This window comes from Cnephaeus nilssonii, assembly GCF_951640355.1.
Source record: "Cnephaeus nilssonii genome assembly, chromosome: 11".
Taxonomy (NCBI): Eukaryota; Metazoa; Chordata; class Mammalia; order Chiroptera; family Vespertilionidae; genus Cnephaeus; species Cnephaeus nilssonii.
In genome coordinates, this window is record NC_137082.1 from 25,437,185 (window position 1) to 25,450,549 (window position 13,365).

The window sequence follows — 13,365 nt, forward strand, 5'->3', positions numbered from 1 at the left end:
ATTCACAAACCAATTTGAAAGTTTATACAGAGAGGCAAAAGATCAATACAATATATAGCAAACAAATATTGAAGAATAGGAACAAAATCTCATGACTAACACTGCCACACTGTCAGCTTTCTAGGTGGTATTGACCAAAGAACACATAAATAGACCAATGGAACAAAATAAACGCCCCAGAAATATGCCCCCAAAATTATATTCTGCTAATTTTTGACAAGAGAGTAAAGGCAATACAAGGAAGCAAAGATGGTCTTTTCAACAAATGGTGAAGAAAAACTGGATACGCACATGCAAAAATTAAATCCAGACACAGGCGTTATATCCTTCACCAAAATTAACCCCATATGAAAACATAGACTGGATGAAGTATAGGTTTAGAATGGAGGAGAGAAATCTGCATTAAGCATGGGAGGCAAAAGTGTGTCCAGCAAGAGTATGTCAAAAGAGAAGAGGTGAGAGTTTGGACCTGAACCCTAGGTAGCCCAATATTTAAGGTGTAGGCAGCAGATGTAGAGCCAGAGAAAAGGCTGATGTGCACATTGGTAACTTTGTCATGAACAAAGGAAGAAAACAAAAAGAAAAGGGGAGCCAATATTTAAACATCCTATGTAAATGAGGCCTTACAATAATTCACATACAGAAATAGGTTTGGTTATTTGAATCTCTCACGTTACCGTAGAAATCTAAATGTGTTCAATGCAAAAGAACCTTACCTGCAGTAACAGTTTGTACAAAACTCTCATTGAGAATAGCAATTTACTTAAACTTCATCTGTTACATTCATCTGTTGTGGGTTTGAATTTTAACGAATTTGTTGCTTTTAGTATATTTAATGTGCAAATTTTTTTTGTTTCATTGTTTTATAAAAGATATAAGCAGCAGGAGTTTAAAGATATAAACGCTTGTGGTGGGGCCATGAGAGTTTTTCTACTAAAATGGCTCATGCTTTCCCAATAAAAGGGTCTGACAACCCCTCTGCCAATAGTATTCCCCAGGCCTATTAATGAGACTGTGTTATTTTTAATGTGAAAGTTTCTATGTATTTCTACATCTCCAAGCCAGCACTTTTAAGTTTGTTGCTTTCCTTTCCTTTCCAGATAAAGTTATCGGACTTTGGTTTCTGTGCTCAAGTTTCCAAAGAGGTACCGAAGAGAAAATCATTGGTTGGCACTCCCTACTGGATGGCACCTGAAGTGATTTCTAGGCTACCTTATGGGACGGAGGTAAGGGGATGACATCGATTGAGAGAGGCAGGGTTTGGATAGGCTCAGGGATGGGATATAGTAGTTCTTAGGGTGTTAATGACCAGAGGCGATCAGGGTGATGACCTTTGACTCTATATTTGACCCCTATTCACTGGACTTGTTACAGAGTAGGTTGTGGCAGAGAGAGAATGGCCAGCACTGAGAATATTGCCACAACACTGACCAAGAGGAGTTTATTAAGATCCTACCATGGACATTGATTCAAACTCTGACCCCACCCTCGGTGGCAGGCACACACAGAGCAAGGTAATGCAACTAGAAAAGTGGCCGGATACACACACAGATTAGCAGGTGTGATGATTCAAAGGATAGAGGGTCAGAGAAAGCTCCACAAAATGGAGGTAATAATTGGATGAGCAATAATGTTTTCCCATAGAAAAAAAATCACATAGGAATATTACATTTCAAAATATGGCACAATTTCTCTTTCCTCTGGAATGGAAACAATTGCTCATTATTTTTTAAGGGATCAGGCTTAGCCACATGACAACAGGGGACCTTCTGGAGAGGGACTAGTGTGAGTAGAAGCTCTGAAGCATGCAAGGCAGCACACACAGAGAGCAAGGAGCTCACTCGTGGGCTGGCAGTGTTCCCACATGTTATGGTGCAGAAGGCGATCCTAAGAGAGGAGAAGCGTAGAAGAGATGGCATGGATCAATGAGCTGAGGCTATTGGCATAAGCTAAGGTGGGCTCTGCTCTCTTTCCCTTGTTTGCTTGCCCTTGGATGAGCACTCAACTTATTTTTCCCCCTGTGGTTCCAAGAGCATAAATTCTCATTGAAGGTCACTGCAAAGGTTAAAACAAGAATGCAGCTAACTGATAAGCAGTGTAATGTTCATGTAACAGGGAAGTGACTGTAACTGGGGATTTATGGCACAGCTACCCATTGTCCTGGCTCCCCATTCTTTACTCAGAAAGAATTGCTTGTCATATCCTCCTCTTCTTTTCTCCTGAAAATGGTTTTATAAAACAGGGTTTTGTGCCTGCTGTTTCAAAATGATAAGATGCAAAAGAAAAAACCCCAAAGTATATGTGTGGGGAGAACTATTTTTAAAAACCAAATCAATACAAGAATCAGAATATATTGTGTTGTGCAATGTAGCTCTTTGTAGTTTGTTATGAATATGTCCAAAACTCTTATTTTTTATAGTTTAAATGTAACTTTCCTCTTGATGTTCAAAACAAAACTTTGCATGCTCTTCTCACCTGCCCTGATAGATAGTTAACCACCAAAGTCAACAGGGTAAAAAAATAAAGTTCAAAGCCTCAGAATGCTAGGACACTCAGGTGTACCTAATTATCAGAGTCTTCACTGAATCTGAAAAGCAAATGAAATCCATTAGCAAATACTTGGTAACTCAGTGATTCAGCCTGTGAATCTGTGTTGTAACTGTTGGGATATTGTAAAAAACCACATAGCCTGGGCAGTGGTTGAGCGTGGACCTATGAACCAGGAGGTCACAGTTAGATTCCTGTTCAGGGCACATGCCCGGACTGCAGCTCGATCCCTAGTGTGGGGCATGCAGGAGGCAGCTGATCAATGATTCTCTCTCATCATTGATGTTTCTATCTCTCTCTTTCTATCCCTTCCTCTCTGAAATCAATAATATATATATATATATATATATATATATATATATATATACATATTAAAAACCACATTAATTTGTGAATAAATATGAATCTATTTGGTTCCCTGGAGACATTGCAAAACGTTCTCCTTGCCTGAAATAACCAGTGGGTTGTGCCTAACAGGTGGACATCTGGTCTCTGGGGATCATGGTGATAGAAATGATTGATGGCGAGCCCCCCTACTTCAATGAGCCTCCCCTGCAGGCAATGCGGAGGATCCGGGACAGTTTACCTCCTCGAGTGAAGGACCTACACAAGGTGAGAGGCGGCATCTGTTGCTGAAGTTCAAAATCGTTCTTGGATTTATCAGTCTCCCTGAAGTTTTAAAGACTAGCACATCAGATCCAGGAGTAGATCCTGGTTTACAGGCAGGGACTTTCCATTAGAGTCACTTGGATTCAAATATCTGTTCTTCCTGTTCACTCACTAGCCAAGGGATTCAGCCTCTCCAACTTCAGAAAGTTCATTTGTAAAATGGGCGAAGGTTGGCTCCTCTCTCATAGGACTGGCTAGAAGAGGAAACTCAACACTCCCTCATTGAGCTCCGGCTACATGCCGGGAACTGTTCTAATTGCTGGGGATATCACAGTGCACGACCCCAGATGTCCTGACTCTCATAGAGCTTGCATTCTAGTTGGGAAGCCAGATAAAGTACAAACAAATGGTTGAACAAAATAATTTCAGAGATTGATACATGCCATGAAGCAAATAAAGAAAGCACTGTGATGTGATGGAGTGTGCAGGTGAGGGCACTAGGAACTTGTTTAGGTTAGAGAGAAAGCAGCCTTTTCTGGGGAGGGATCACTCAAATTGGAAAGAAGGAGCAAACCAAGCAAAGATCTGGGAGAAACATGTCCCAGACAGAGAGACAAGTGCAAAGTCCCAAGCCAAGAGGGAAAGCTTATATGCTGAGAAAGTGAGCAAAGAGAAAGGATGGTGTCAAAGAGGTAGGCAGGGCTATACCAGGCAGGGCAATGAAGGACATGGTCAAGGGGTGATGTAGTCTTTCCTGCTTCCCAAGTAGGGCCATCCTCAGGAAAAATGATGCTAAGTTGAAGAACCATCACTGAGGTGGCCACCAGTGAGGGCGGGGCTTTCTGAGAAGGTCATTCCACAGCACCAGTACTCTAAACACTGACCCCACACCCACCTCCCCTCCCTTCTCCCTCACAGCAAAAAGAGGAGGAGGTGGAGCTGTCTTGTAGGGAGACTAGGAGACTAGTTTGTAATGATAGCATCTCCTCCTCCCTCTCCCCTAAATCTTAGGGAAGAGCCCCATTAGAATTACTCATATAGATTGTGAGGACCAGGCAAAAAGAAAAAAAAAAAAAAGGAGACTGAATTGAACAAGAGTTTGAAACGCTTCATGCATTGGGCGAAGTTTAAATAATGAAATGTGGTTAAAATAGTATGGCATCAAAATAGCCCCACACCCACTATGAACGAGTGTGATGTTCTCCAAATTCAAGTACAAGAGCAGCTTTAGTCCAACTGGTCAAACCTGGAAACTGCCCCAGGCCGTTTCCCAAATGAATACATAATACGTGGTGTGTGAATACCAGGCGGCAATGAGAAGGCTAGGACTTTTGCTGCACAGGAATGAGTCTCACAGACACAATGAAGAGTGAAAGCAGCCAGACAGAAAAGTTGCCAGTCTAAAACTATATGACTCCATTTCTGGAAAGGACAAATGCAGGTGAAATTAATTCGTGCTATTGGAGGTCAGGATGGTGGTGAGCCTCTGCAGGGAAGTGGGTATTGATGGGAAAGGGGCCCACTAGCCTCCTAAAATGAGCAATGTTCTATATTTGTATCGAGAAGGAGAGTAAATAGGTGTATATATATATATATGTTAAAAAAAACCCTACTGTGAAATATATACTTAATGTTTACGAACTTGAATGTATGTAAGCTGTTCCTCAAAATTAAAGGGAAACTTAAGGGGAAAAAATGCTATCCTCGTGAAATATCCTTGCAGTAAACAAGTTCCTTCACAAAAGGGGATTTCACAAAGACCTGATGGTTATAGTTGTTAGAAAAATAAAACTAGTGCATGTTTATACCACACTTCATCAAACAGGTATGAACAGTGCTGCGCATAGTAAGCACCTTATAACAGCTGCTGTTACCACTCTTACCGTTATATTTTTATTTAGTAAATAAATTGTCATTCTTTGTTGCATTGCCATTCATTCCTATTATTTCAAACATGAAGAAGGTAAGGAAAACATCATGTGTTAATAATGGTAATACCTGTTTTTGCTTCCACAACATCTTTCTCCTCAAGCTGATTTTCTGGAATGATTGGTAGAATGATTTTTCTGGGAATTCGCTGGGGAACCATTTCAGGGAAACTGGGTGAGCTCTCTGTGTCAGCCCTCAGGACGCTGTCTCACTGTTTTCACAGGTTTCTTCCATGCTCCGGGGATTCCTGGACCTGATGCTGGTGAGGGAGCCCTCTCAGAGAGCCACAGCCCAGGAACTCCTTGGACATCCGTTCTTGAAACTGGCAGGTCCACCTTCTTGCATCGTTCCCCTCATGAGACAGTACAGGCATCACTGAGCAGAGGATCCATACAGGTGACAAAGCCAGAGGAGGACACGAGAATAATTCAGGAGAACATGAGGAAACCACAGAACATGCAAAGGCCTGTGCATTCTAACCAGCTGATCGGTGGGACAGTGTGATGACCAGCAGGGTTTAACAGACCAGGGCATCTTCTTGTGTCTTAATCGGCATCTCTCCACTGACAGCTGGCATGCTCATTGGGAACACGGCTTTCATACGTCATCATTATATTTTTCAGCCCTTCATCCAGCAAATCAGAAGGACTCAGTACAAACTCCGTTACGATACATCCTAGCCACATGCAGGGTAACACATAGGATTTTCTATATTGAAAGAATACTTTTCTGGCAAAAAAAAAAAAAAAAAGGAAGGAAAACAAAAAGCACTTTTTTCTTAATGGTAGCAGTGTAATGTATTTTGCAATGAATTTGTAATTTTTCTGTACGATAGTTTTGATAATTTATAGTACTTTGATGTCGCGTAGCCATTGTATCAGTTGAAGTAATACTTGTTTACTAGCAAGAGTTTGAACAAAGCCTTTCCTACTTTTTTATCCCTTTCAGAGAACCAACGATTCTTAGGAACTTTGAATACTGAATGACTCTCAATCACCGTCAGCTTTAGTAGAATATCTTTCTTATCTTAACAAGTGTCTTATGTGATGGAAGAAGCACTAAGAGTGATGGTGATGGTGGTGCGCATTTCATTTATCCAACCAAAAATAATAAGATTTGAGCCACAGGATACCACCAAACTACTCTTTGGGATAAAGCTAAATATTTGGAAAAATCACATTTCCCTTTAAGGCTGTTAGTCACAAACCAGTGTTTGCACAGCAGGTATTCCTTCCTCTCTCCCCCCACACCACCACCCCCGTGCCCTGTCTCAAATGAGTATGACGTTCCCTTGTGGCCAAATTTCCCTCCCAAGGAACAATTTCAGTGCTAGGATCATTGGACTGGGATCCCCATGTTGAAGGTTTCAGTAAGGATATGAGATTTCCAGTCTCACAAAGGGAAAGGAGATAGAACAGGGCAGGATGTTTGGTTTCATTTGTCACTGTTTGAAAACTCTGTATGCTAGCACACCAAACTCTTGTCTGCATTTACCTTCGTACCGCAGTGTTGATCGCTGTTGTTCATGTATTGTGCTGGAAGCTGAACTGATTCTAGAGGGTGAATTAGGAAGGGTGGGACCTGACTTCTGTTGTGACCATGTTATAATGTGTTTCTGACATAGGAGAGTTGTGCTGCTGACTAGGTCGCCTCAAATGTTGATAGCAATGAATGACTACTACATTTTGTGTTGCTTGTTGGATGAATTTGCATGTTAACTGTAGGCCAATATAGATTTGCCTTTAAAACTCTGGAAGAGCTACATAGTCATCATTAGTTTCCACTAATTATGCATCAGACAAAAGCCATTTGTTACCAAACCGGAAAACCAGAGGCTTTTCTTAATGACTTCACATACTGTAACAAATACAAATTTAAATTTGTGAAAATGCTCTGGTTGCTCTAAGCATAATTAAGATTTTTTTTGTAATTAATAGGTTGCTAATTATTTATTACAGTTAAAGGGAAAAAAGGCATAAAATGACTTTCTACTGATTAGATTTTCAGTCTTCCCCAAAACTGGAAATGCCTAACCATAAAGAGAATCTGTAATTTTATTTCATAAAACTCAACAAATCAATGTTTCATGTAAAATATTAAGATATTAATATAAATATGTAATAATAAAAACAATCTAAATTCAGAAAATGGCAGTCCTAAAAATTCATGGAACAGATTGTGTTAATTTAGGCAGGACTATGTAGTAGAAAGAAAAGAAAAATCTCTTTTTAACCAGGACAAATATTAAAACCATTGCAGAAAATAGTGGATTTTGGATTCCAAACATTTTGACAGTGTACTGGAAATTTTTCTGTAATTTTCTTATCACTGGGTATTTTTTAAACTACTCGTTGGGTTTACCGAAAGCTACTGTAGCTTAAGGTTTTGTGAGCACTAACTATTGGCAGAAACTGCACTTGCAAATAAAAATAAATGTTTGCTTTTTTTGCATTGTTATTAGAAACTACTGATTTCCCCAAATTTGTTTTCTTGAGTAATCAAGACTGGTTTCATTATGATCTTGGGAAATGCAACTGAGTTGGTATAAAGTTATGCGTAACATCATGATGACATGAGCCAAAGACAAATATTCCCATCCCCAGAGGTTACAAAGAATGTAAAACTATGTTGTAGATACCACTATTGAGGAAAATAATTATTAAATTCTTGAAGCCAAGTTCAAGGAAAGCCAGTTTCATAGCTAAAGACACCCACTTCACTCCCCTGTTCCAAAGATGCTGAACTGATCTGAAGGCTTTTACCAACAACAAAAAAACATAAAAAGGAGATTTTTTTTTTTTTTTGCACTAAAGAAGGTGTGGTGAGAGGTCTCTAATAGCCTGGGAGTGTCCCCCCTCCCCTTCTTGATTGGTTGACAAAGGAGACATTAACATTTAAACCATGAAGTTGAGAGGGACACTTGTCTATAAAGAGTTCATTTCTCAACTAGAAATTTCAGAAGGTGAAAACCCTCAGGGAATAGTCTGAGATAGCATGATGAGAAAGGATGTAGTATGCCAAGGAAGAGAAAGATGGAGGTAACCTGCCCCAGGCAGGTCCCCAAAGCCATTGCAGGGCATGGAAGGAGACATCAGCTTCCTTTGGTGATGATGGACCATAGAAAAGGAACAGGGAACATGGCAATCCATTTAGCTAAGCAATGGGATGGCCCAACCTAGAGAATGCATTGGAGGCATATACCATGGAGGGAACTAAAGGGAGGCATGGCTCCTTTTCTGCAGGGTGAAGGCATCAGGGTAGAGCTGAACCTGATTCTAAAAACTACTTGTACCATCTTCATCAAGACCACTCTAAATGACAGAGCCTTCAGGCTGACACAAATGAGATTCAGGCATCTTCCCTTCTTCCAACAACATCTCCAAAGCAACCTTCCTTCCCAACTGCTCCCTGTCATTTTAAGCCATGTGTTAGTGTGAGACCCCATGATTTGGAGAAGGGACTTGGAAGAAAGGGTAAGAAGAGCACATATCCTGTTTCCTGCCCCTACCTATCCACTGCTACCTCCTTATCTTTTTCTGATACAAGTTTAGCCCAAGCAAAGGAGAGGGGATTTATTTTAACTTAGAATGAATTATTTTTCAAAATATATTTTTATTGATTTCAGAGAGGGGGATAGAAACATCAGTGATGAGAATCATCAATTGGCTGCCTCCAACATACCCCCTCCCCACACTGAAGACCGAGCCCACAACCTGGGCATGTGCCCGGACCAGGAATTGAACCATGAACTCCTGGTTCATAGGTCGATGCTCAACCACTGAGCCATGCTGGCCGGGCATGAAATGATTTTTAATGGATTAGACAGAATCATGAGTTATGGTTGTTACTCATTACCCGCTGGGAAGAACACACTTAATAGAAATTACTGGAAAAATAAAATTATTCCATGAAGTTAATAACTCAAGGAGTTCAGTCAGACTCCTTGCTCAAACTGGTTTAAAAAAGAGTACTGTGTCATCAAAGAAATGGTAATGCGATTCCAGAGAAAAGATAGGTTTGTTCTTAAGTAGGTACAAAATGTACAAGCAGAAGCATCTTTGAAAGTGACATGAAATCATACAAATTCAAATTGTGCAGTGAAGTTGGTCAACTTGAGCCTGATAATGTGTGCATTTTGAGTTGTATTTCTGCTTAAATTAATATATCACCTTAATGTGAGTTCTGCCAAAAAGAGAACCAAAGACTTTGACACAAATAATTTATTTGGGAGATGATCCCAGGAAGCTCACTCAGCATGGCAGAGTGGAGAAATAACAAAGAGGAGAGGGACATTTTTTTTAAAAACAAACAAAACATGTTTTAATGAATGGGTTACCACAATGGGTGACTGGGGCCCCCACTGGAGACCTGCTGGAAGAGACACATGCTGGATTTTTGTCCACCATCTCCTATCCCTCATTGGTTGAGAGTTGCTCCTACAGCTTCAATTCCCAGAGCTTCCATCTCAACCTGTACCTGGCAGTTTGCTCCCTCTAATGAAGAGGGAGAGGCACGGGAAGCCGTGGGCATATGCAGAAACCGTCACCAGTGACTTTCAGGAAGGGCTGAGGTGGGACCCTAACAACATCTCCTACACAAATAAACTTGGTTAAGGACAAAAAGAGGACTCAAGAAAAGGAGAATTACTGATTTCTGGATCAAAATGTACTGCTTTCTAAGCAAAGCTGTTCCTTATCTTGAAGTTTGCTCAGGTAGCAAATGTTTTAAAAATCATGCCTCATCATTGTCAGCATTTAATAAAATGTAAAGCTAGAAAGGACTTCAAGGGTTTATATGATCCATCTTAAATGCACTAAAAAGACTCCCAGCATTAATCATAATACCTGAGCGCGCGCACACACACACACACACACACACACACACACACACACACACTTCAGTTCCATGCGGGCAGGGATGTTTACCTAATTTGTTCACTGATATGTCCCTAGCACCCATACCAGGGTCTAGAAAGCACATGTTCAGTACTAACAAATACTTGTTATCTCATTTGTCACATGAACCTTTGTGAGTCCGTCCCCAGCAGACAACCTAAAAGTTTTGGTCACTTTAAATGACAACTGAGGCAGCCATTAGGCCTGGAGCTCTGAGCCTAATTCCCACCCTGGACCCCCTTGCCTGTCTGAAGCCTATGGACCAGTCTAAGAAAAAGTGGTTTTAAATGTATCAAGTAAAACACACCAGCTTATACAAAGGAAACCAATTCAAGTATAGTTCTCAAAATGTTTTAATGTTATGGTTATAAAGCATTAAATAACAATATCTTGGGAAGATCTATCATAATTTAAAAGTAAGGAGTATAAATGACTTTGAGATATCACCAACCAATGTAATGTAGTGATTTCTGTGTATTCTACAGTGGTTTGGTGCCTGTGTTCAGAACTGAGGGAATGCTACCTTTTATAGGAGGTTAGTGAAATCCAAAGGTGTAATTTTTTCCCAACCAAGTTCATGGACTTCCCCACCTAAGTAGTTTACTGGCTGGGGGTGGGGAGAAATCCCTGCACAGAAACACTCTAAAATCAAAATAAACTGACACAGAAAACTGTGGATACCAGATTTAAAACCCTTGCGTCAGTCCCGTTGGGTCTTTCTTGAGCTTGTATGGCAGGTAAAGTCGGATAGATGTGTTAAGAATTATGCTAGGAAAATGGCATCAGTAATACCTTTTATAGAGCATTTCCAGTGCACCAGGCAATGTGCTAGAGACTTAATGCACTGTCATGAATCTGCAAATAACTTTGTAGCGTTGGGCATATGAGCTCTATTTTCTGATGAGAATATGAGCACAGAGAAGCCAAATAATTTGGCTAATGTTGCAGGTAGGCTAATAGCAAAGGATTTTAAATATATATATATATTTTTTTATTGATTTCAGAGAGAAAGGGAGAGAGAGACAGAAACATCAATGATGAGAGAGAATCATTGATTGGTTGCCTCCTGAATATTGCACACTGGGGATCGAGCCCACAACTGGGCATGTGCTTTGACTGGGAATCAAACTGGTTCATAGGGCGACAACCTGGTTCATAGGGCGACAACCACTGAGCAACACAGGCCGAGCGTGAACCAGTTTTCATATTGTTGTAAAAAATTACCTGGGGAGGGCAATAAACTGCAGAGATTCTCACTCAGTCCAGGATGATGTCCTAGAACTGATGTTTCTTTTTCGGCGGCCCCTGGGATGATTCTGATGCAGGCTGCTTGCAAACTGCACTTGGACACTAACGTAAAGCGGTGTCTGCCTCTTTCTGAGGCGTTTCCTCCAGGGAAGTGTTTGTGCCCAACGCCAGCCTGGACGACCTCCAGGTAAAACACCCCAGCACACGCACACAGCAGGCTGCCTCCACCTGATGCTGCAGGGCATCCCCACCATCTCCCTTCCCATCCTCCACCTTTCTCGGCTGCCTCCCACACCCACACCCACACCTACACCCACATGGCTTTGCCACCTCTTTGTTCATGGAAAGATTGGGCAATTGGCTAGATGACAGTGGTCATAGTTTAGACTGGAGAACAAAGTCTCCCCTGCCCCCTGAGAAAGCTTCCAGGGAGCTATTTCCCAAATATAGGGGAACCCTGCCAAGAACCCCACTCAGAATTTAAATGAAACTCATGCTCCCCCCATAGAAACCTGCATAAGGTTGCTCCAGCCAGGCTTTTCCAAGCTGGCAGACCAGCAACCCAACCCAATATCCGTTTGTGCCCAGAGGCATTTGTGTTTAAAACTCCAGTGAAAAATGAAAAAGGACGGTTAAAGGGATTATTGAGCATCTGTGGTTTGTCTGTTTGTTTTCTCTCATCTCTGAGCTTGGGGAGCAACACAGAGAGATGAGCTACAGCCTCAGCTTGTTCCCGGTATAGTAGCAGCTGTGAGTTGCCAAACAGTGTCTCTGGCCGTGAAAGGAGCCCAGGACTGAGACATGGGGACTGATTCAGTGCCTCTGGACTCCTGGTCTTCCTGCCCAGAGATCACTGCGCCTGCCCAAACAGCAGCCTCCAACCCCGGTTTTGTTCAGTTGATAATGAAGATGAAGACATGGCTGAGAGAAATAAAGTGAGGAGCAAAGAAATTAGGCTGAACTTGAGACCTTTTTCTAGCTAGCTAGAAAAAGATGATGTGATATGATAGTCATAGTACTACAGCTTTTAAGCATACTGCATTTTGCAGGTGAAAAAATCACTCTTAAGTTTGAGATTGAAAATATTTGGATCCATCAGACTCTTAAACCTCAGAGGGAAGGTAGGGGAGGGTGGGGGAAAGGGGGAGAGATCAACCAAAGGACTTGTATGCATGCATATAAGCCTAACCAGGGGTCTCAGACAACAGGGGGGTGGGCGCATACATGGGGAGGGGTTTGGGGTGGGGATGGGGGATGAGGACAATTATGTGATACCATAAAAAAATAAATAAATAAAAATTAAAAAAAAAAGAAAAAGAAAATATGGAAGAATATCTGAAAAAAGAAAAAGGAAAATATTTGGATCCTAGCCTGGCTGGTGTGGCTCAGTGGTTGAGCATCAACCCATGAACTAAGAGGTCATGATTCGATTCTCACTCAGGGCACATGCCCAGGTTGTGGGCTTGATCCCCAGTAGGGGGCATGCAGGAGGCAGCCGATCAATGATTCTCTCTCATCATTGATGTCTCTATCCCTCTCTCCCTCTTCCTCTCTCTGAAATCAATAAAAAAATAAATTTGGATCCTAGAAAGATTTAAGTAGTCAGCTTAGACACAGGGATGTGGGCACATGACAACTTTCTGAAAAGAGCCAGGGTACTGTGTTCTTTTTAGAATGACCTGCGTGTGTGTTGTTTTCTTGTCACTCCTCCACTATAGACTCTAAGTTGTCATGTCTACTACTGTATATCCAACACTGAGCCTGCACTCAGTGGGTGCTCAAAAACTGTTGAATAAATGATTAAATGACTATCAAAACTGATAGAGTCCTATGCTTTGTGAAAGTAAATTTTAAAAAACAACACAAATTTACTGTTGTGAAAGTAAATATGGAATTTTCAGATGTATGGCTCAAATTTCTAAAAGTTTTTCTAAAGGGGTTATAGAAATTAAGGTTAACTTATTGGTACATCTAAGTGTTCATTTGTCCCAAAATCCTTGGATGATTCCAATAAATAATGAAGTTTGTAAAAAAAAAAAAAAAAAGGATACATGGGATGCTAAAAAGGAAAGGGCTTGTCCAGTTTGGCCCAGGGGGTAAGATGATCACAGATGATAGCAGAATGGAATAAACCATG

The 13,365-nt window shown here is 41.2% G+C and overlaps 1 protein-coding gene across 1 annotated transcript in view; it reads left to right on the forward strand.

Moving 5' to 3' along the window:
* Positions 1-5,464, forward strand: part of PAK5 (p21 (RAC1) activated kinase 5) — a gene marked incomplete at both ends in the record, with an annotated part of 97,958 nt that extends 92,494 nt beyond the window's left edge. The window contains 3 exons of the mRNA XM_079783302.1: positions 1,101-1,226; positions 3,025-3,159; positions 5,309-5,464. Coding sequence (XP_079639428.1) covers positions 1,101-1,226; positions 3,025-3,159; positions 5,309-5,464 — 417 coding nt within the window. The remainder of the gene's footprint in view (positions 1-1,100; positions 1,227-3,024; positions 3,160-5,308) is intronic.
* Positions 5,465-13,365: the final 7,901 nt, after the last annotated feature.